General features: G+C 42.4%; 2 protein-coding genes across 2 annotated transcripts; one reads left to right on the top strand and one right to left on the bottom strand.

Annotated features, from left to right (window-relative positions):
- Positions 1–1,719: 1,719 nt before the first annotated feature.
- Positions 1,720–11,607, bottom strand: LOC311505764 (glycogenin-1-like). Its single transcript, XM_084569511.1, has 7 exons — positions 11,394–11,607; positions 8,629–8,764; positions 8,367–8,541; positions 8,114–8,276; positions 7,626–7,752; positions 4,248–4,485; positions 1,720–2,126 (listed from the first exon to the last, which is right to left on the bottom strand). Exons 1-7 carry the CDS (start codon positions 11,533–11,535, stop codon positions 1,947–1,949), a joined length of 1,161 nt encoding a protein of 386 aa, XP_084425637.1. The 5' UTR covers positions 11,536–11,607; the 3' UTR covers positions 1,720–1,946.
- A 3,642-nt stretch (positions 11,608–15,249) lies between these two features.
- pls1 (plastin 1 (I isoform)) lies at positions 15,250–23,175 on the top strand. Its single transcript, XM_084568345.1, has 15 exons — positions 15,250–15,761; positions 16,971–17,131; positions 17,217–17,346; positions 17,826–17,958; positions 18,360–18,441; positions 19,736–19,901; positions 20,657–20,799; positions 20,883–20,969; positions 21,048–21,249; positions 21,407–21,485; positions 22,106–22,220; positions 22,317–22,450; positions 22,542–22,665; positions 22,740–22,873; positions 22,977–23,175. Exons 1-15 carry the CDS (start codon positions 15,656–15,658, stop codon positions 23,113–23,115), a joined length of 1,935 nt encoding a protein of 644 aa, XP_084424471.1. The 5' UTR covers positions 15,250–15,655; the 3' UTR covers positions 23,116–23,175.
- Positions 23,176–24,149: the final 974 nt, after the last annotated feature.

Genomic DNA, 24,149 nt, shown 5'->3' with positions numbered 1-24,149 from the left:
ATGAAATAAAAATCTAAACTCCTGTTACCCGTCATTCAGAACTGAAGAAGTGGCAAAACGTCTTAAAGCCTATCCCAGCTGTCATTGGGAGAGAGGCAGGGTACAACCTGGACAGGTCTCCAGTCTATCACAGGGCAGAGAGACAACCATTCACACTCACATCCACACCTACGACCAATTTAGAATCACCAATTGACCTAACGAGCATGACTCTGGATAGTAGGAGGAAGCTGGAGCACCTGATCGGTATTAAGAGTGTAAAATGAAACATGAGACAGGATAGCTGGATAAAATATGTTTTTTCAATAGTTATTTATTAGCACTTTCAAAGGGATGTACAGTTAACAGCTGGGAAACAGGACAGATGTGCATTAACGGACGTCTACTACAGTTATGATCCACTCTCGGGAGCTACACATGGACTTCTCTTTCAACCTCGCCAGCGTCTCGTGGGAGTGTGTTATTAAGAGCTGTAGGTTCGTGAGGGCACAAAGTGGAGTGGAGCAAAGAGGGCAAGAGGAAAAGGAGGAACTCGGAAGTTGAATCGGTCATGCTACTAGCAGCAGTTCCAGTAAGTGAGGTTTTGTAAACAGTGAATGGAAATAAGGCAGCTGGTTACACTACAGAGAGGAAGTGACGAAAACCCGTAGCATGGCACCGACGCGCTGATGTGGGTCTGGCAGGGACGTACATGCGGGGCACTTGGAACAAGATGACAAGACGACTGCGGAGTGCACCGTAGTGTTTAAATCCCACGACAAAATACACACACGAGACTGCCACTTCAGGATGCGGCCGGAAGCACTTCGACGCCGAACCCACGGTTTGACTGCATGTGCCATGCAACACACAACACAACAAGAGTTAATACGATACGGGACGTCACACAAAGCTCAAAGTCGCGGGGAGCTGGTGAGAGTCAAGAGGCACAGACGGGGAGGCTAATCTATGCACTCTAAATGAGGTGGACACTGTCGACGTTAAAGCGGGGTCGTTACGGCTGGCTGAACAGGAGGAGAGGAGGGAAGTGAGCCAGTGGCTACACGTCTGGTTCAGACGGAGAGCTTTATTGCAGGAAGGATAAGAGTCGTGGTAAAATCCAGAAACATTTCCCTTCAACCGTAGGCTTGGCCCACAGTCACTTCCTGATTCTGATGCTGGGCTTCCCCCCCCCCCCCCCCCGCCCCCTACAGCAGGTTAGGAAGACTCGGGACTTTGAATCCTATTCCATCAGATTGCACAAGAAGCCTCGAAGGAATAGTTTGACCTATTGGGACGTAGCTAAGCTTATTTTTCTTGTGAACAGTTTGGCAGAGGAGTTGATATGTGAAGCATGCAGAGAGCTAACTTAGCTTAGCAAAAACGTTCACCAATTACCAAGTTATGGCTTGTTTGTTCAACCTACACAAAAACAGCAAGCGTAGAAAAGACTCTTAGCTGACTACCCAACACTCTCATGAGCGTTCATGTGTCCGGCCTACACCGGTTGCCATGGAACCAGTAAAAGAGGCACATAACTCACAACATTTCAGTCATTTAGGTAAGATTTTTGTATGGATTAATCAAAGTAGCCGTTTCTAGTTTTCATGCTAAGCTAAGTTAGCAGACATCCCGCAGCGGCTTCACACTTAACCGTACGCACATGTGAATCTTCAAGAAATCCTAACATGTCAAACCATTCCTTTAAGAGAGAATAAAAAAAAGAATAAGAATAGTGGAGTGCATGGGAGTTATTTTTTTTGTTTTTTGTTTTTTTTTCCCCAAACGTAGACTCTCTACAGGATGCAGAGAGTGAGACTGAAAGATTGCATCGATTCAGTCATCCGCTCATCAAGCCTCTGCGACTGACTGGGCGGCACTTGTATCACACCCTCACACAGAGCTTCATCTGGTCGTCCGTTCACGCCTCCTTACTTCCTCCTTTCCTCCCTCGCCCCCCCTCCCGGCTACTTTAGGAAGGAGTTGAGTTTTCGCTCGATGTTGGCGAAGGAGTCGTCGCCCAGGTAGTCGATCTGGCCCGCCTCCCAGCGCTGCTTCCTCTCCTCCGATGAAACCTTCTGGGCGGGAGGGGGGGGAGGAGGAGGAGGGGACGCCGGCTGCTCCGTCACGTCCTCATGAAGCTTAGCCTGTGTGATGGAAAAAGAGAGAGAGAGAGCGAGAGAGGGAATGAATCATTAAATGAACTAGAGCAGCAACACTTTATAAGGACTGGTTTCCCCAAGCTCAGTCATGCTCAACTTTCTCTCAGCTGGAATTGCCTCACAGGGGAATTTTTCCGTTTTCTTCCCTTGAGACACATGCAGGCATTTCACCACAGAAGCCAAAGTGCAGACGAGCTTGCCACACTCACGCACTGTAACAGATAAGAGGGTGACGCTCGGATGATGCACATTTTTTCATCTCAACATCGTGAAAGTGAAAAGCCTCCTACAGAGAATCTGCACTCAGAAAGTCGATATCCGTCAGAACATAATGGCTCTACAGAGCGGAGAGCAAATTAACAGAGGTGCTTCAAGATACGCATCGATCAATAGACACATATTTTCATTTTAAAAGCTGTAACTGCTGGAAAAAATGATTCCATGATTTACTCCAAACGCCAGATGTGTCTACACTGACTGTACAGATTTTTGCATCGATTGCAATCTGCAAATTCACCACTAGAGGTCAGTTAATCTTACACACGGGTCCTTTAATGCATTTTTGCATCAAGAATGTGGGGAAATCAAGCAAACCTTTCTATGCATTTCCAGGCCTGGCAACCGTGTTGCCACTAAAATGTAAACAAAAGCGGAATTCTATTATCTGCAAATCATTTAAAACCTATATTTAATCGAAAATAGTAAAATGGCAACACATTAAGTCGAAGCTGCGAAAATATATGCTCGTTTTAAATTTCAGCAAGTGCTTCAAAAAAAGTTGACAGATAAGGGGGGGGAACATCCCACATTTGGTGTCAAAAACAGCATTTCAGAGATTCTTTCAGGAGTAAAGATTGAGACGGTTGAGATGATAGTTCAACAATTTAAGGAAGGATTTGATGGTCTCTGCACGCAAAGGACGCAGCCAAAAGCCAATACTGAAAAGGGTTATGATTCAGTAGTGGAAATTACACAAATCATTGCTGCAACCACAAATGCGTGTTTTGACGGTATGATGCAAAACGCTTTTTGAAAATTAAGGACGCTGCATCGTCTAGGCTTAAGAGCAGAGGGACCATCCAGTTCAAGAGCCAGCACCTGCGACGGGCGATTTGTCAGCATGTCAAGCGATGGCACCATCGATGCAGAACGACAGGTATACAGGTTTTGGAGCAGGAAACGCTGCCGTCCATGGCATATTTAATTCTGTATGCATCGCGACAGCACGGCTCTGTCTGCAGCTGAAAACGTCTAGCACGTTATGAAACGTAAAACGCAACAAAGGAGGAACCAAAGTGTTGAGCAGCTGAACGTTTATATATCAAACAGGAAAGGGAAAGAATTTTGATAAGGATCTCATCGGTTTTAATTGTTTTTAAAAGAAGAGGTAGATGCAGCAGAGTAAATATGTTGCTGGCATCAATTTCAAAAACAAAAATCTTCTTGGAATCTTGCTTCAGGGCAATTTTCAGTTAATCACAGGGTTTCATCTATACCGTTACAGTGATATATTACAAAAAGAATCTTTCAGAGTTTCCTCCTGCTTGCATGAATAAACTTGTCAGTGTGACACAGCTTTGGTCCGTTGGGCAAAGCTGTAAACTTTGGCACTCATCCTTCTTGTGCCCAACTATTTCACTACGGTTACAACAGACAGCCGGGCAACTTCCTGCTCCCCTGTGTTCAACAGTTGCAGAAGGCGCTGCGTGGCTCACTGACGACAAGAAGCTACTCATGCGGTGCCGACACCTCAGACAACAGGGAAACGTGATTTGGTAACTGATTAGAGCTGAGGAATGTGGAACCAATCAACTTTCTCTTGCTAGTTTGTCAACTAAGACTAGCCGGCGTTTTTATCGTAGTGAGTTTTCAACATCTGGTGATTGCATAGTGATGGAATTACACAAATAAAATTTTAATTAAAGGTTGCAACACAGTCGGGACGTGACGATTACGCAACGTGTTACGACAGATAACACAGAAAAAATCACACACCCACAGGAACAGTCCTTGATGTTTCTACACAGGCGCTCCCACCACAGCCACACCTTGAACCCACCACAGCCACACCTTGAACCCAACACTCCTCTTTCACACCGTACGTACATCACTGCTCGCCTCCACGAAGCCGCTGTTGAAGGGGGCGTCCCCGTAGGCCTTCTGCAGCAGGGGCAGCACGGATTTGGCGTACAGCTGCCACCACATGAGCAGGTAGTCGGGGTGCAGTTGGTTCGGGTCGGGCGACAGCGAGTGGCCTTTGACCTCGCCCCTCTGGGCGTCGTACGAGTAGTTCCACGGCTTCACCTTGCCCAGGAAGTGCACCACCTTCGCGTCGTGGCCGTACCTGGAGAAGCGAGTAGAAGACAGGTGTAAGAGACAGAGGACACATGCGTAGGAAGAGGCACAGAAACCCATGGCAGACACAGGGTGACAGGAGAAAGAAATATTGTGGTGTTATGTTTGGCATCATTTCCAGCAATGAACAGTGTGTGTATGCATGTAAGCGGTGCTAACACGCACTACAGCAAACGTTACTATTAAGCAATACAACTGACGGTTGCTAGGTGCTGAACCTTTGGGAAATTAAATTCATTTTTCCATGTCATATCAATCTGCTCGTGGTTCATTTGAAATTAATTTCATAATTAGAGGTTTGTTTAGATGGATTCCAAGCTTGTTTGAATATGGGGCATTTATTAATACTGAGTACTGGTGGTATTCCAGCCCCGACAAGTTTTATCCTGTGGTTCAGACTCTGGAGGACGGGAGGATGTGGGAAGGTCAAATGCATGGACACCGTAGACTGTATAAAGATGGATAGAGGAGCCGCCCCTCAAAAGTGAAGCCAAAGCAAGTAGAGCTCCCCCTGGTGGTTGGCTGCAGTATAGGCTCATAAGCTCCACCCCCTCCATGTTAGTGGGTGGGACTTGGGCCGAACTAAAACACTAAAATACACGTCAAATAATTTCATTTTATGTAGTAAATATAAAATTTATGCATGCTAAAGTGTCAATTTTTTGTTTAAGTTTCGTTTTAGTTAGTTATTTGACGCTATAGAAACAGGATGTGGCATAATGGTGACTACCAGTAGCCATGCCAACCATAAAGTGTCCCGTGGGACTATGAGAGTTGTAATTTTTTATTTTTTTTTTAAAAACAAGTACAGTGTATAATCCAACATTTCCTTGTAACTGATGAAAGTAAATCAAGCGTAGTATTCATTAAACAAAAACGCAATTGAGTCTGGAGGAAGTGTGGTCGGGTCGACGATATCCACTCTCGGGCCGTACTGCACAGAGTCTGGCTCCAAAGTCCCAAGATGGCGCCGCCCATATCCCGAGGAAAATAGCGTCAGACTGGCCAATGCAAGGAAGAGTGGACTGTTGTCCATATTTATATACAGTCTATGCTATGGAACACAAGTACAGGCAAGAAGGTGTATTCATTCTTACTCCAAGAAACAAGATGGCGACGGCCAAATGCTAAGCTCTAGGATTCAGAAAAGTAGTCCACAAACACTCCATAATTTATATAGAGTCGGTGGGTCCACATGTTGTCCAGACCAGTGCCATAGAGAGAGAGAGTTGCGACACTCCCACAGACCTCCGTTGTAAAAAATGGCGGCGCTTTTAACCGACTACTTCCGGGATTTGAAAATCGGATTAGTTCCTAACACTGTCATTTGGGCGTTGGACCTCATTCACTTACATTGCTGCGCATCGGGTTGTTCCAGAGGTAAGTTGCTGAAATATCGACCTCTGTTGAATTGCCAACTGTCTATATTGTATCAGAGGCCCTTTGCGATGCTTGTACTGGTCTTCATTTGTATATGCACAGCGTAATTATTTATATTTTATCTTGGTTGTTTCAACCAATTTTCTAGCATTGCCTGCTAGCTAATTAGCCAGCGCGACTTCCCCTGCTGTGAAGGTAGTTCGGTAATGAATCGCTACCACCTTTATAGCAACTTTTATTTAATTGAATTTTGGGATATACTAACTTTTAATTATGTGACGTGTTGGCTGTACCTAATTTGTTGTACTGTTCCTGTTCCATGTTCACTTGGCTAGTGTACAATTTGCCCAGCGCTACTTGCTGATGCTTGATGAGATGCTAATAGATTGCTATCCCATGCCATGAGCTCGTGATCAGGGTATGTCAAGGCATTGTCGTGACTCGTGATTTGAGCGAAGGTTATTTAATTAGGAATGACGGGAATTTTAGGACTGGTGAGTTTGGCGTTGTGGTCCTGGGGGTGGCCACTCATCAGAAGACGTGAGCTAGCTTCTAGGCGAATTCTGAACGGACCGCCATGGCAGACCTCTTTGCGTTATCACGAAGGTAGGCTAATAGCTGAATCGGAATTTATAAGCAAAATCACGGGAATCAATAGCCTAATACAGCCCAGTTGTGCTCAAATGAATATCATGAGACGTCTACCATCAGATGAATGATATGGAAGAGTTAAGTTAGAGCCTCTGAAGCCAGTGCTACTACCCATGCAAACATGAACACTAAGCTTTTCCCTCCATGTAGCCTAAAACTTATCTAAGTAAGTTTTTCGTTGTCACCCTGCCTCTCCAAATGCAAAACTGACATTAACAAAAATGCAATAATGTAATAACAGCTGAAAAAGTACTTGGGTGTGTGTTTTATTTTATATTTACCGTTCAATAATGCAATCGCTGCTGTCTGTCCCATAGAAGAACATGACAGCCAGCGCATGTTTAGGAACTAATTGGGTTTATATGAACCACGTGACAGCCATAGCGGCGACATCAAAGAGTGTCGCAACTCTCTCTCTCTCTCTCTATGGCACTGGTCCAGACTATCAAACCAAGTCAAAGAAACGGCACAAATATTTCTGTAATTACCTGTAATTGTGCAGGAAAACCAAAAGCCACAAGTATGGCGTGTCAAACTTCAATCAGGGAGTCACACTGTAAACTGTGACGTGTGGGTTTGTACTATCTACTTGGACACACATCTGAGTTCAGCTTTAATTAAATTTGTGAGAACAGAGATATTATTATTCATCAGCGTTAAAAATGGCCTCTTGTAACCGAACGTTCCTTTAACGGTGAGTGAAAATAACACAAATGGTACAGATTATCTGAACCAAGTATAGACGTGTGGCTGAAGTAGTCGCTTCTTTTGCGAGTGTGTGCTCCGAAGTTTCATTACCTTATTGTAATTCAACACCTTCTGTCTCACACACACAAAAAACCTTTGAACTGACCTTGGAAGAGCTTTTTGCCCCTTATCACACAAACACTGCCGTTTTACAGTGACAGACTGCAGACAATGAGCGTGTGAGGAGAGCCCTGATGCACTGATCGTGTGTTTCTACTTCTATTACTCATGATGCATGGGCGTAGATCTATCTACACGGTCTCAGCTTCCTATTTAGGACAAAAAATAAGTTCCCATAGCACGAATCGGCAAATTTTAGGGTGAAAATGTGTCCGGGATGTGTGTACTGACTGTTTGAACGCTGGCAGGTAGGAGTAGATGGCGATGCTGCTGAGGTTGTAGACGAAGGGGAGGTGTTTGGAAATATCTGCTGTCGCCCAGGTGTTGAAGAAGCTGTTGAGGACCCCCTGATCGCCACCTGCGACAAAGTACACGTGAAACATTAAAATTTTGGCTACAGCAAATCAAACTGGGAGACAACGGACATTTAAATACATATACAAAAACCCACAGAGAGGATAGAGGGCTGAGTATTGATTGAATTTCAGTAACATTTACCCAATCTGACCCTTCTCCACAAACACCTTCTGTGCATTCCCACACACTGTGTCCTTCAACGCATGTAAAAATAGAAGCTGTGCTGACAACCACATGACGGGTTGACGTAAACAACATGCGGCGTGGCAGCGTGGGCAGCAGTCAAAGGGTGGAAGTGAACTGGATGTGTGAGGACAAGGTTAAGTCGCCTCCCGAGCGTTTCCAAACAACGAAACACTGACCGTCAAAGCTGCCGTTTTCACCGCAGAACGTGAGCAGCTTCTCGTGCGTCTCGTTGGACGGCCTGAAGACGAACACGCCGGAGTTGAAACAGTCCGGCCAGCCGGGGTCTGGGGCCGCAGAGAGCTCCTCCCTCTCAAAGAGCTCATCTATGTTAGACAGCACCTGCATGAATAGAAATAAATCAGAAATCATATCATATATCTTAAATATGAATTGTAAAATGGCGAAAAATTTTTTCCATGCAACTCTCACCAGCGTGTCTGCGTCCATGAACACACACTTGCTGTACTGTGTGAGCGTCCAGCAGTGCAGCTTGGTGAACGTCACCCCCAGGTCCGGGCGCTTCATCAGGGCCAGGTGAGACGTGTCACCTGAATCCATCACGTCCACCACGCGCACCTCGTCGAAGATGGAGCTCAGCGCATCTCTGCAAACGCCAGCAGGATTAATTATGCCATGCATGTGTGGTCATTTGTGTTTGAATGGCAGATAAACGATTAATGATATGCATCACCTGCAAGGTTCTGCAACGTGAGGTCCTATGAGTACGACCAGCTTCCTGGTTGTGTTGTGGTTTCGTAACGACTGGCCGAGGACCATCGCCCCCTTTGCATAGTTGTCGTTTGTGGCCAGTGTCACAAAAGCTTGGTCTGCGTGATGTAAGACATATGATTAGCATGTTATCATGTTACTTCTTATTTTTTCTTTTAAACCTTGTCATTCCCAGTGCAAAATCTTCCATAAAACAGCTTAAAGATAAGACCAAGCTAATCCAACTTTGGGTCATTTTAATTTAATCAGTGCAACTTTTTCCACTTTTCCTCCGCGGATCCGGTGCAGTGAATACAGTATAACTTCTATCAGCGCGTCCAGCTCATCTGTGGAGCCATTGTGTGAAGTTCAGCGCCCGATGAGAGCATGCATCAACAACAGCAGGGGGCAGGCCTCGCCGCTGCTCGAGTGAAAGTGGGCCCGGAGCCAGCCAGCCAGCCAGCCAACAAACGCTCGTCAAGCTGAGCGCGTGAGCCTTTTTAGGGGGGATTCTGAGAAACCCGATCTGCGTGTCAGAGCCGCACGGTTGCTAAGGTCTCGCTCAAGGAACTATAAAGCGTTTCTCGAGTGGCCCGAGTGTCAGAGTCAGGCCTCTCTCTGGGCAGTACAGGAAGCATGTGGCGAGTTCCCACAGGGTTATCTGTGCTGACGTGAAACTTCAAAAAACACCCACACCTGAGGATATGACCTGTTTCACAATGACATGTATTGATTATATATTTAATAAACTAATCTATATGGTTGACATAAATACATTACATTAATACCTGGAGTTTGGCTACTACAAACTAAATTAAAAAAGGTTTTCTTGCATATTATTATAATGTTTGAAGTCGTTGCCCTGTCATCAGCTATAAAAAGTAAGACACTGGAGGCTTTACATAGCACTGGTGGGAAAAAAAATAACTTGAAGGCCACACAGTGTGGCCCACTTCCACGATGATAAACAACTATGCCAAGTTAATCAAAAACCCCATATCAACGCAGGAAGTTAGGAAGGTATTCTTTAAAAATAAAAGCACGCATTTTGGTTTAATTCCACGTGGGTCGAATTAACAACTACCCAAGCGGGATATGCACTCGTTTCACGTTACCATTTATTGCTGCTGTCTTGTTAGACGTTTCGAACGGTCGCTGAATGTGCTGCAGCTACTCGATAAGAGTGCTGTCTGGCAACAGGATGTCCTGTGGGTTGAGGGGAGGGGCCTCTGTGGATCATCCCACGGATAGTTTTGGGAACAGTTTGGGATCTAGTGAATTTGGAGGCCAGGTCAACACCTTGTGCTGTTCTTCATGTTTTTTTGAGTTGTTCCTAAACCGTTTTTGTGTCCATCCTGCTGGGGATGGCTGCTGCCATTAAGGAGTGTCATTGCTATGGGGTGGGGGTGCCTGGCCTGGTCTAGGTGGGTGCTACATGGCAAGTAACATCCACACAAATGAATGCCACGTCCAAAACTTTCCCAGCAGAACAATGTATTGTCACAAGATGGTTAATGTTATTTAATTCTCCTGTCAGTGGTTATAATGTCATGCCTGATCGGTGTATATGGGCTTTGTATCAAGTCTTCCATACACCTGGCTCTATATCTGGGTCTGTTAAACTGATTCTGATTCTGATTCTGTCTAGGTCTGGGTCTGGGTCTGGGCCTGAATACAGACATTTACTATATTGATTAACTATTGACCTATCAGTTTCCTACATTTGGTATGTGACCTCCAACAAAATGTGAAAAAAATAGTTAAACAATTTCTCAAATTGCTTCTTTTAATCAAATGAACAATAAAAAAAAACTATAGATCATCCATTTACTTTCAGGAAACTCAGCTCATTTACTTTCTGTGAATTTTGGTATCTGTCACCGGTGACTCACCAACTTGTGGTTTTATTCGGCACGTACACACTCACCATTCATTCCGTTTAAACAAATATTGGGCTCGATTGCACGTCCACGTTTTGGAAACTATCTGATTTCCAGCCGAGCTTTTAATGAAAAAAAATAAAAAAATCAATGCCACTCTCATGTCAGCAATGTAAGAATAAAGCCAGTCTGTGAGCTAAGATAACCTGCTACAACGTGCATGATGAAATCGACAGCGTTGGCAGCAACCAGATGTCTGATGTTGCAATCTACACTTCCACTTTGCACTAATCAGACCTCGCCGTTAGACCTGGGCTGATGATGTTTGACATTAACGACGAAATACAAGGGAGAAAGACAATTTTGAGGCGATTTAGATACAATTAGAGCACTAATAAAACTGTAAAATGTTCAGCAATAGCTTGGTCAAAGTTTATTTTAGCAATCCTGTCTAGAGCTGCTCCTGATCAGCAGATTTGTAATGATTAAATGGTTATTTTCATTCATCGTTTTTACATTGTTTTTAGTTTTATTTTGAAATTTAGAACCGGATGTGCTGGTTCTGACTGCCACGCGCTTCACTCTGGTCCAAACAGCTGCAGCAACTCATCAAATCAAACCTCTCAAACCTTCAAACCACCGCAGCGATGTCCGAGCAAATCATTTAAACTCAACCCCTGATCTGTGACCACATGAGAAGAGCAGCGGGAGTCGCAGCGGCCGATTTCTGCAGCGTTTAATAAATTCGCGATATTTCTCAGGAGATGATGACAGCTCGCGCAGCCCCGGTCCGGTCCAGAGGGGGAGACCGTGTTCCGGTGTCAGTGTGGCGGCCGAGAGGCGTCTACGGAGCCGCGGTGTGTCTTACCCGACATGGTGCGCTGAGGAGAGTCCACCCGGGGGTCGGGGGTCGTGATGGGGCAGACGAAAGGTTTGCACTGCGAAGGGCAGAGGCGCAGCAGCTGGGAGCAGTCCAACACAGGAATTAAGCCCCACATTTTCCGGGTCATGTGACTAGTGACAGCGGACACGCCCCCCTTGTGCTTGTGTCTTTCAGCATAACTTTATTTGTCGTGATCAAAATTACAAAACAATGTGACAACACTTCCTGACTTTAATCTGTATGTGATGAAATGAAATTGAAAGCGTTTGGATATTTTATTAAAATTATAAAATTATATATATATTTTTAACGTTAAGGGATTAAAAATAGAAAATATTTTAGCATTAACGCTATTAGCGTTAATGAGTAAAAGCACTAATTAAAAGAATAGGAACATTAGTTTAATGTTTTAGTAACTACTTAAGATTCTGTCGGGTAAATTATATATATATACGTTTATATTTATTTATATTTATATATATATTTATATTTATTTATTCTATCAATAATCGAATCGTAAATTATCTACAGCTGCCACGTTCGTTTTTTGAAAATTAAGTATTAATACTGATCATGATAATAATAAAACTGATAAACTTGAAGTATACATATCACAAAACTGCATCCTAGTTAAGTATATTATTTTATGAATTAAATATATTGTGTATATAACTATGAATATACATACAACTCATAATATTTTCCCAGATTTTAGTGAGTTAATAAAAAAGTTTAAGTTGTAAATCCATGAAAAATAATAATAGTGAAACATAAGCACAAAACCTGTGTACTCTTTGCCCCATGTTACTGCCATACAGCTTAAATAGTTTTATCGACTTTAGATACCGTATTTCTTTACTGTGTTTTAATTTGCTTTTACAACACTCCTATTCCAAAGTTTCAAATACTTTTATGGTAAAGATGGTCATTTTGCAAACCCTTGAAGGAAAAATCTACTTCATTTATTTAGATTTTAGGTTAAGCTAACCAGTAGCATTTGGTTAGCTTATATTTCACAAGGTTTGAGTTAGCGTCTGCTGCTGAGCGGGCCATACAAGCCAGCAGTATTTACTTAGTTTATTTAGACTGTAGGTTAAGCGTCATATCACATGACTGTAGGTTTGTTAGGGTTTTTATCATTAGGACAGGGCCTCTAAATGTGTTTTGCCTGGGATTTTGGCACAAGGGATTGTTACATCTAATCCTGTGTATTAATGAATGGTAAAGATGGTCATTTTGCAAACCCTTGAAGGAAAAATTCAAGAATCAAAAAACTGTAAATTATAACAAAAAAAAAAAACATTGCACAGGAAATGCATATACTCGATGAATGTGTATAATTTAAAAATATTTGTGACTGGAGTCCTTTGCTCTTCTAATACACAACGATTTGAAGGGAAAAAAATGTACTTTTAGCTACTCCAACACATCTATTGGAAAGTTGCACAGTAAAATTTCTGTTTTCAAAACCTATGACGACCACATACAATGCAGCGAAGGTTGTGCAATTATCAAAATGTGGAAATATTTAGAACTATTCCCGTATTGACAGTATTAAATACTTATATAACTTTGTGCACCAGTGACATGCATAAAGTATTATAATATGCCGCAGATAAAACGATAACACAAGGGTCCATCAGCTGAGCAGCTCAGTCACACTGAGTCAGTACTGCCCCCGAGTGGTCATGTGTCCACATTACAGCTGAATAAAGTAAACAAAGTTGAACATGAAGCAGATTGTAGGCATTCATTCAACTGCAACTTTTAAAGTTTAAGGTATCTTACTTAAACTGTTTTCGTTTTGACCATTAGGCATCAGGGTATTTTTAAGTCATCAAAAGGAATCCTATTTTTACAACACAGGTGTAATGTACCGTCATCATTTGAGGCTTTATACTGTAACGATGATACAGTTATCAGTCGTGGTAGCAGTAAGTTGTACCTGCATCCTTAGAACCCTGTAAAGTCAGGCTTTAGATGTGTGGCACTGTGTTGTTCTCATTCTGTTCACCTTCCTGCACACGTGCTCTTATAGGTGCAGTGAATAATGCAGGAGGCTCACGCGAAAGTCTTTGGTGGGCTGTTGCAGGTGGGGCGCCCGTCTGAGACCGGAGAGTGAGTAACCGGAGAGCACCTCGGAGTCACGGAGGGAAGCTGGACGGCTCAGGTGTCTGAGAAACAAAAGACTTTGAAAGGGAGCGAGAGAAAGATGGACGTCGAAATATGGAGTGTGCCTTTTTGAAGGTGAAACAGGTAAAGGGAAGGAAAGGAGACAAAGAAAAGAAAGGGTCAAGGATAGAAGGAAAGGGGTTAATAGAAAAATAGAGACGTGAAAAGGAGGGTCTGGGAAGGAGAATAAGGAAGAAAGTGGTCCAGAACAAGTCCTCAACAAGCTGATTTTCTCCTCTGGATTGGCCCTGCTTTGGACACTAAGCCCCTCAGCCTGCCAGGGACGGAAAGTAAGATCCTTAATGTTGTTCTTTCCTTACATTACAGTTTTACCACTCTTTTCTCAAATGCAGATGAATTTTGATGTACAATTTTACCTGGAAAGCTCCTGATCTACAGGTCAAAGGTCACCGAACCATTCTTAAGATTTAAGAAAACGTTACCACAGAGGCAATGAAACAAATGAAAGTATGTACTGTTGTGTCATTTTTGGACAGCGCTGTTGTGAAGACTAATCTAAATGATGCAGCTGGCAAAACGCCTCAGGTTACAGGGCGTTGTGTGGCAGCGAGTCACGTTGGGCAGACACACACCACGTTATAAACATGTTTGACAGAAATGCAAAAGAGTGAACTCTTTCAAACATAATTCTAAGACATGATACTGCAGATTATCCAGCTGTGTATTTCATATTTATGAAGGGACCACGTGGCATATTATACCCACCATAAATTAAACTGAATTGATGAGCAATCTGTTCAAAACACTCATAAAGAAAACTTTAGGTAGCCAATACATTGCTGCTTAAATATTGATTCAGTACGATGACTTTATAACTTATAACCACCGAGAGCTTGTGCACAGCTGCTAAACTGGCGGACTGGCTAAATGCTAACAGGCAATATCAAGAGTAAAGAGAGGCTGAGAGTTAACTGGAGATTATTCAGAGCATACTCTAGTCTCATTGATGCATGTGAAGCTTTAGGCAGGAGAGGATTAGCTTAGCTTAGCTTAGCTTAGCTTAGCATAGTGTGGAGATTTGGAAGCAGGGAAATTGAACCTGCCTCTCAAAACCTTGAGGTGTTACTCCCAGTTTTTTTTTATCTCTTTGCAGAAACCAAAGTGTAAAAAGAAGGAGAACAATCTTTACAGGAGGCTATATTCGTATGTGCTTTATCATTTCCTCTGTCGGGCTCAGATGTCAGAGAAGTCGAGACTCTTGGAAGACACGAGGAAGAGCTGTTTCCCTCTGCTTTTAGTCTTAACGCTAAGCTAAGCTAAGCTAAGCTAACCATCTCCAGTTTCATGTTCAGCCAACAGATATACTAAGAGGAGTATCATCTATTTGTCTGCAAGAAACAAGTCTACCTGGGAGGTTCAAGATTGTCTTAAGCACACCCATTTTAATCTTTTTTTTTCCCCATTTGCATTGTGAGTCAGATGTCTTCTTTAGCTGCAAATCAGTGTCCTAGTCGGCCTAAACAGGTGGACCTCCAGTTTATAGACAATAACATGATGACACAGCTGAGGTGTTAAATGTTAACCGCCAGGCTACGCCTGTCCCAGGGTCCAGGCAGGCCAAAGGTCCGCCGTGTGCCTCTGCTGAGAGACTCCTCCTAGGAGAGATAACCAGCTCTTCAGTCTCTCCAGCGTCCTCTCTGCACCTCACCTCTCGAAGCCTCACAGACGTCTGGAAGACCCGACTCTTGTAGCCAGGCCAGAGGGACCTGCTCTGAGAGGATTATTGCTCAGGAAACACCGGCTTTTGTGGAGGTAACTTGTCACCGTTTTGGTTTTGTTTTGTTTCTTTTCATGCAACGGGATGTTTTACTTTAAAATGTTATCGTCTTATAAATTTGTGAGTAGTGGCTAAGATCTTTAAATGTGACTCCTTGGTGCAGATTAAAGAGACGTCATTGCAAGGGAAACTTGGGCAAACATAACCCGAGACTTCCTAATTGTTTATCTGCTTTTGTCTCATTTTAAACGTTTGCATTTCACTGCCTTTAAAATGAAGTAATCTCCCTTAATGTGGCCTCCTGATCAGACTTTGTGCCCATTATCAAAATCCCAACATGTGCATGTTTCAGGTACACAGAACAGACGCTGCTATGGAGAGTTACATCACACAGATTTCCAGAGAGGACCTGGAGGATCTCCGAGAGGCCTTTAACAAAATCGGTCAGTTCCACACCCGCATGCTCGCACACCTAACCTGACGATAGAAACTGGCAGTTTAATTGCGGGCCATAAAGGATCACTCTTATACAAGTGGTTTTTATTGCTTGTATGTACTTTGTGAGAGGGGCATTTTCGGAAAGTGATAACGAAATGCCAGATTTTATCAGTTAACAAGTGTATGATTGCAAAAAAAGGCAGAGATAATGATGAGCTACATAAATGAGTGTAGCTCATTTATGTAGCTCCCCCCCCCCGTGTATTACTGTGCGATATATAATTTACAGAGATAACTATTTTGATGAAACTGTCCAGTTTAAAATGGTGTAAGCATTCATTTTTACCAGAAAGGAGCAAGGAAGGAATTTAAATTCAGTTTATCTTAATTAAAAAAATAAAATAAAATAAATAAATAGATAAAGCAGAATTTGGCTAAACAAGGTTTTTCAAAATAAAAGCATAACACAGTTATTATTGATACTGGCAAAAATGTTATTAGGTGTCAGTTACTTGATATTATGCAGTGTTGAAGAACAAAAGGGGTGGTCATTGACCTCAATACATAAGAAATCTAATCCTTATAGTTCTTTATTTATTGATTTTGAACATTTGAGCATTTATAATACGTAAATACAGTTAATGCTATCATTTGAGCATTTGCTAATTAGCACAAAATGCAACACGGGCCTCATGGAGATGTGAATTATTTTGCAGAGCATGGTTATAAACCAGTGTAGTGTAAGTGAGTGCTGGACTTATAAAGTTTGACCTGTTATCAATCTTATCTTATTTTATGTGTAGTCAATGGTCAGAGAAGAAAAGATGCAGATAAGTTTGCACAGATGTTAAATGCCTGCATCAAACTGCATTGTGTTCCTCTGATCTAACTGCTGACTTGACATTTTCGCTTTGTAAAAATGATGGTGGCACAAAAGTTTAAGTCAGATATCCAGAATCGTTTGAGTTCATCCTCAGGAGAAAACAATAAAAGATGAGAGTATATGGGAAATAATAATTAGAATTTATAATAAACAGATTATTTATCTCTGGGAACTGTATATAAATTTGAATCCGGTCTCTCTATTCTCTGTATAATCTGAATTTTGTGTTTCATTAATAATAATAATTTGAAGACATTATGAAGGTAATCAATTTCAGATTATTATTTAAGAAAGTAATAGTAGATTTTTGTATTTGTGTGTCTGTCTCCAGACATCGACAACAGCGGCTATGTGAGCGACTTCGAGCTCCACGAGCTGTTCAAAGAGGTCAGGTTCTCCTTACCCGGCTACAAGGTTCGGGAGATCATGGAGACCTTCATCGCCGGGGACACGAACAAAGACGAGAAGATCAGCTTCGAGGAGTTCGTTTCTGTAAGTCTGAACTCAGACAGGTTGTGAGTCGAATAGACGTGCGTGGACTTTTACGTGGACTGACGAGAGTCTGTTTGTGGTTCAGATCTACCAAGACCTGAAGAGCAAGCAGTTAAGTGAGACGTTCAGAAAATCAATCACGAGGAAGGACGGGATCCGCTCGTTTGGAGGAATGTCAAGGATCTCCAGCGAGGGAACGCAGCACTCCTACTCTGGTACGACAGTATGGTTTGAAAATTTATGAAACTTATGTCCATGATAAACTTCTGGTCCATCACAGAAAGCTGATTTTTGAAAAAGCTCATCACAGAAAGAACTTTTACCATTCTGGTTATGTTTTAAGATACCTCAACGTCTCCTCTGACCATTTGGACACATCCTAAGTTGGTAACGTGCTTTGCTAGAAGCTTTAATAGCCGTGATGCCATAAACTGAGCCACAGATTATGATAGAAGTGATTTTCACCAACTCTTGTGAATGTAGGCAAATATAGTGGGTCACAGTTGTTGGTTACTCACAATTAAAAGTTGTGTCCTTCTCTAAATACTAATAGTTTTTCAACAATACCTCCATCCATCCACTATATAGGCTACTGTATATAACCACTTAACCTGCTGATGTTCATTGGGGGACATTTAATCGTCATGTAACTGTGAGTTAAACAGAGACTAATTGACCATCAATGATTGTTTAGATGAGGAGAAAGTGGCTTTCGTGAACTGGATCAACAAAACTTTGGCAAAAGATCCAGACTGCCAACACCTGCTGCCCATGAACCCTGACGATGAAAGCCTCTTCACCGCCCTCCGTGATGGCATCCTGTTATGGTATGGCACACAAACACGCTCACATTTTTTGTCATGCGCACAAGCAACAAGATCAGGCGTGTGTGTTATTATGTTTACTGCTGAGGTAAACGAAATGAAACAGTCCCATCACCATATACGGTATTGTTGATTGTCGACCAAAGCACAGTCGGGTTAACTGTTTTAGTCTTTTATCTGGCAACAAAGGTTAATCAGGAATGGTGTGATCATATTTTATTGAGGTGTTTATAGTGGTCATCACCTCCTGGATCACGTTCATTCAACGTGAGGGTTTTCACTACATGATGGACTTAGCACATTTAACTGAGGCCTATCTCAGAGGGAAGGTTACACCTGATCATGTCAGTGACTCACTCGTGCTTTCACTTCCAATCTGTTTTAAACTGCCTGTTCTCTTACAGTAAAATGATCAACGCGTCTCAGCCCGACACAATTGACGAAAGGGTCATCAACACTAAGAAGCTTACCACCTTCACAATGAGAGTGAGTTGAAGACTATAAAAAGTTTTAATAAACCTATAAGCCCCACGCTGATGCTAACTTTTTCACACGGCAGACACCTTTACTTGTCTCTGTAGAGGAAGCGCAGAGATAAGCAGGTGTAAATGATGGCCCCGTTCCATTAAGCATCTCAACGGGATAGTTAACTAGCATGTACAAAAGCAGGACATCCTCTAAGTGGAATGCAGCCATCATTAAAACACCTGTGTCTATACCGTTAGCTGGTTAAGTTAGCTCAGCAAAGGCACCTGAGGGGAAACTTAAAACATTATCAACATTATCATTTATTATTTAATTATGAGCCAAACTATTTCTTGGCTGGCCTTCAAGTTATAACATAATCAGTTTCTGCTATCAAATGGGGTCTAGTTTACTACGTTTACAAGAAACGTCCGCATAAATGGCTTTTTCTTGATGCTTGTACAATCTTTTATGAGGACATTTTGTGTTTATGTGTTGAGATAACAACAGCTTAATTGTTAAGCCATCGCATTTCCTATACTAAGTTATCCTGTCTTTAGCTCGCTATGTTGTTAGCCTCAGTGGCTTCTAGATGCTGTACTGGTGCTCTCAGGACTTACGGCTGATTTAACCGCCTGAACACCAAGCATTTTGTGTCTACGACTTCTCGTGTCGTAACTACAACCTCACAAGTTCCATTTAAAGGCAGAAAGTGGTTTGCAGGGCTGCTGGTTCAGTTGCTGCTTTACCATTGCCTTTCTGTTAAGCTAGGCTAACAACTAGGCTAACTGAGAAAATATGTTCCCCAACTTTACAATTAATTGTAGATGGACAAAATTCAACTACTAATGACTAACTGGACAAAAACTACTGCATGACTAACAAGTAAATTCAATTAAGCATGTGGCTAACAGCTAACTGTACTGTAAACACAACATGGATGTCACCCAAGACTGTAGCTACTGAAACGATTGGTTGCCCAGTAATGTTGGACTTTGCAAGAAAGAGTCTGTAATACATTAACTATTTTATTGCTAACTATTTTAACTATTTTATTTAATCACTGCTTTATGCCCCGGTGTGATTATGTAACTGTCTTTTATTTTTTACTGGACTTGGTTTCCCCTTCCCGTTACTGAATTTGACCATCAACCCAGCCATCCTTAGCTTGGTTGGTAGCTAGCATAGATTGTTGCATTTGGTTTGTTATTGTATGAGGAAACTTGGAGCTGCTGAGCTCTTGAAACAAGAAAAATAAAGTCTCTAACTTTGATTGGAAATAAACACGCTGTTATCAATTAATGTGCGTTTGCAGGAGAACTTGGTGTTGGCCCTGAACTCGGCCTCAGCGATCGGCTGCACGGTTGTGAGCATTGACGCCCACGATCTGATGGCTGGGAAACCCCACTTGGTCCTGGGCCTGTACTGGCAAATCATCAAGGTTGGCCTGTTTGCTGATATAGAAATCAGCAGGAACGAAGGTCAGCGCACACACACATTAGCTTAATCGTTACATTATTAATCCATTTGGGATGCAGTGCAGGCTTCTTGTCAACTGCTGCAACAGATCTAACAGCATCTCGTTGGTTAATATGTTCTAACACGATAAAAGCAATGATGCAACCGTGTTTATTTCACTGACGATAGGAGATTTTATTGCTTCGGATTTAGTGATCATCTCCTCACCTTGCGTCACTTCAGAAAGAGCAGAAAGCCGTGAGAAAGGAAATGGTTTAAATTGTCATTTTGGAAAAAAATAATCCAAAATAATGCCTTCAAAACTTTGTGTTTTCATCCAACAGCAAGCATATTTAGTTTACAATCATTTATGCAAAGAAAAGTCTTTTTTTTTTTACATTTGAGCACAAACCTGAAGTTTTGTCATTTCTGCAGAAGTATTTAAATCTCTAATACGCTTGGGCAAAAAGTGTAAAAATGCTTTCTTAAACTTAAAGATAAAAGTGCACAATGGCTTGTTTTTATTACGGTATATAGTGTTGGGCAGCTTAATCTACACAAATATGTGATATAATTTAATCATACAGTACACTGACATGATATTTAGTTAACATTAAAACCATTAAAATGTATGAGAGTACAGTTATGAAACAAATATAGCGGAAAAGAAGTATAAATTGTCAGAAAATGGAAATATTCAAGGCATGTTTTTTTTTTTATCTTCTTCCTCTTTCTGACTTGCTGATGTTTACCTATATTTGTTTTCTGTGTTCTCCAGGTCTAATCGCCCTTCTGCTGGATGGAGAAGACCTGGACCATCTGATGTCTCTCTCCCCCGAGGAGCTGCTCCTCCGCTGGGTCAACTATCACCTGCGCAACGCCGGGACGAAAACCATCACCAACTTCAGTGACGACATCAAGGTGCTGCACGCAAAAAGACACACATGTACACACGCACAGGTTCATAAAGACGTGAGTGTAACTCTTGTACTGTGCTGCTGAAGGACTCGCGGGCTTACTTCTACCTGCTGGACCAGATCACCATCCAAGAAGGGAAAACCTCCATCAAGATCGACATGAACGGCCTCAATGTGAGTCACTACGTTTCGTATCAGTGAGGGAAGCTGAGATGTGCAGATGTGACGGTTTCTGTTTGTGTTTACGCAAAGGAGGGGAATCTGGAGCGAAGGGCCGAGCTGATGCTGCAGCAGGCGGCCAAGCTGGACTGCAGGCAGTTTGTCACTCCTCGTGACGTCACAGCTGGAAACGCCAAACTGAACCTGGCCTTTGTGGCCAACCTGTTCAACATGCATTCTGGCCTGCACAAGGGTCAGGTTAATGGAGGCGCCTTCGAGTCGGCGCATATAGAACGTGAGATCCGCCTGCCGCTGTGGTTTTGAGCTAACAGAATAAAAATACTGACAGATGTGATAATGAGATTGTGGCAGATGTTCACCATATGTAGACTACAGCTGAATTTAACTGCTGAAAGTACAACAAAGTTTATGCTCTCTTCGTGTCTTTCCAGCTGAGACCCATGAAGAGAAAATATACCGCAACTGGATGAACTCCCTTGGTGTCTCTCCATATGTCAACCACCTTTACCGGTATGTTGTCAGCTATACACGAGTGTGATTCATATTGTCAAGGAGTTAATACTTAACACTACTAAAGTTAGCCATATAAATACCTTTCAGTTTTATGGATGCGATTTCTTCCAGTCACTTTCTTTGATTGGCTTTTCCGTAATCCCAGGATTGGATATCAAACGAAGCTGAATGCTTTCCTCCAAATTCAAAATGTCAAATTTGATCAGTGTTTTTCTGTTTTATGCTTATACAATCTGTTTTTATCTGTGAAACAATGCAGTTTTTTTACCATTTACACTCAACAGTAGCTCAGACAACAGGAAATCACAATCATTTTTGTACTGATTCTATTTAAATGCGAGTAAAATCATGTCTTCAGTTGTCATTTGTTATGTCAAATGAGGACATTTTTACCACGCACACTAAAATGTTTAATTACCTACACTTATTAAGGTAAAACAGATGTTTCCATTGATAAAAAGCATGTAATCTAGAATATATGTCCAGTATTTTGGTGTAAACGTCCTCTCACACTGATTGCTAGGAGCCAAATGCCCCCAGTAATCCAAGTTCTTGTTTATGTTGTTTTTTTTTTTCTTGTTAATGTTCCCTTTTCTGTCTCCTCTATATATTTGCAGCGATCTGTGTGACGGCCTGATTATTCTGCAGCTTTACGAACGGGTCAAGGTGCGCGTGGACTGGAAGAAAGTCACCAGACCTCCATATCCCGTCCTGGGCGCCAACATGAAGAAGGTACAACACCAATGATCACAAAAAAAAAAAAAAAAAAAATCCATATTGACTGGACAAAAAAATACAATTTATTTATTTTTTCTTCACGTGTCCCAGCTGGAGAACTGCAACTACGCAGTGCGGCTGGGCAGGGAAGTGGCTCACTTCTCTCTGGTCGGCATTGGAGGAGAAAACATAAACGAGGGGAGCCCCTTGCACACCCTGGCTCTGCTCTGGCAACTCATGAGGAGGTACGTGCGTCCCACAAAGCCGTGGGACGTCCACCTTTGTGGATGCGGCCGCTGCTTGTACCGTTTCAGACACCTGCTTGTTATCTTCCAGGTACACGGTTATGGTTCTGTCAGAGCTGGGCGACGGGGAGAGGGTTGGAGATCAGGTCATCCTGGACTGGGTCAACTCCACGCTGAGCCAGCAACGAAAGGACTCACAGATCAGCAGCTTCAAGGTTCGTGTGTGAAACCAAATGATGAGTAATCAGAAAAGCTGCGCGTGAGATTAACCCTGTTTACTTGTTCTCAGGACAAACTGATCAGCACTAGCCTGCCAGTGATCGACCTGATCGACGTCCTCGCTCCCGGCGCAGTGAACTGGGACATGGTGAAGAAGGGAGTAAAAGGAAAGCTGGACGAAGAAGAAAAAATCAACAATGCCAAGTAAAGGATGACTGGGATTTTCTCTTGCCACCTCAAGTTTGTATTCTTCACTCTATAAACAAACATCTCCTGACCTGTCTCTCTTCCTGTTTTCCCCTCTCAGGTACGCAATCTCTCTGGCTCGTAAGATCGGAGCTCGTGTCTACGCACTGCCCGATGATTTGGTGGAGGTGAATGCCAAGATGGTGCTGACGGTGTTTGCCTGCCTCATGGGCCACGGTTTAAAAAAGGTCCGCCAGTGAAACAGACATGAACAAACCTTCAAGAGGGCGGGGAGGTGGTGGGGTGGGGGCGACCACCCAATATACATTTTACTTCTTTTATTTCATCCTGCTCTCATCACTGTAATTTTTCTACAGGCACAAAACAATTGTCTGTTAATCTTGAAAACAGTAAACCATTTCATAAAGATGGGAATCTTTTCTCACCAGCGGAAGGCAATGCTTTTATTTGTCTATGATTTTACACATCAAGCTCTTAATTGGCCTTTGCTTCGTTATATTCGATATGAAATTACTGTTCTGTTTACTTCTTCGACACCGTGAGCAGGAGATACAGCAGAAGGAAAAGCTGAATCAACTGTTCTTCCTCTTCGTGTCTGTACATGTCATGCGTTGAATGTTGCTATTTAATTATTGAAAAGAAGCGACTGAATGTTCTGAATGGCGTGCAACGTTGTCTCTAAAAATGTGACTTCTCTGAAAGCTTCGAGGCAAAATGTACATGTAAATATTTTGATTGAACGTATATTCTAGGTCTGCATCCCTTAAGGACAGTGAACAGGAAACCATTTGATGTGATCCTTAGAAATTCCAAAAACCAGCACAATAAATAAAGGGAACGAACAATGTGACTTAACTCTTTCTTTAACTGATTCCAGTGCAAGTTTGAAACACACAAAACATAAATAAAGAAGGAATTTCTTATAAAATACATGTTTTTGTAAGTAATGTGCTTTATTTATTCCAGGTTAATAGTTAAAAATGGAAGCCCATTATTGCCTATGTAATAGGAAAAAAAAGAAAAGCAAAGTGAACCAGAAACTATCTTTGAAATAAATTTATTTGACCTGTATTTTATTGTTTTAATTTGGCCCCATCCACTAACATGGAGGGGGCGGAGCTTATGACCTATACCGCAGCCAGCCACCAGGGGGAGCTCTACTTGCTTTGGCTTCAACACCGACACTGAGATGCTTAGATCAGAGGTCTTCAACAAGGGGTCTGCGACCCCTAGGGAGTCCGCGGAGGTAATGCAGGGGGGTCGCAATTTTTTT

The sequence above is a fragment of the Chelon labrosus genome, assembly GCF_963514085.1.
Source record: "Chelon labrosus genome assembly, chromosome: 20".
NCBI lineage: Eukaryota > Metazoa > Chordata > Actinopteri > Mugiliformes > Mugilidae > Chelon > Chelon labrosus.
This window is presented reverse-complemented; position numbering and strand designations above follow the sequence as displayed.

Coding starts and splice junctions, on each gene's coding strand:
- LOC311505764 (XM_084569511.1), bottom strand. CDS start 11,535: ATGACCCGGAAAATGTGGGGCTTAATTCCTGTGTTGGACTGCTCCCAG. Junction 8,277..8,366: donor TCATGGACGCAGACACGCTG/GTGAGAGTTGCA, acceptor CTATTCATGCAG/GTGCTGTCTAACATAGATGA. Junction 4,486..7,625: donor TACCTGCCAGCGTTCAAACA/GTCAGTACACAC, acceptor TCGCTTCTCCAG/GTACGGCCACGACGCGAAGG.
- pls1 (XM_084568345.1), top strand. CDS start 15,656: ATGTGCATGTTTCAGGTACACAGAACAGACGCTGCTATGGAGAGTTAC. Junction 20,970..21,047: donor TCGACATGAACGGCCTCAAT/GTGAGTCACTAC, acceptor GTTTACGCAAAG/GAGGGGAATCTGGAGCGAAG. Junction 22,666..22,739: donor CACAGATCAGCAGCTTCAAG/GTTCGTGTGTGA, acceptor ACTTGTTCTCAG/GACAAACTGATCAGCACTAG.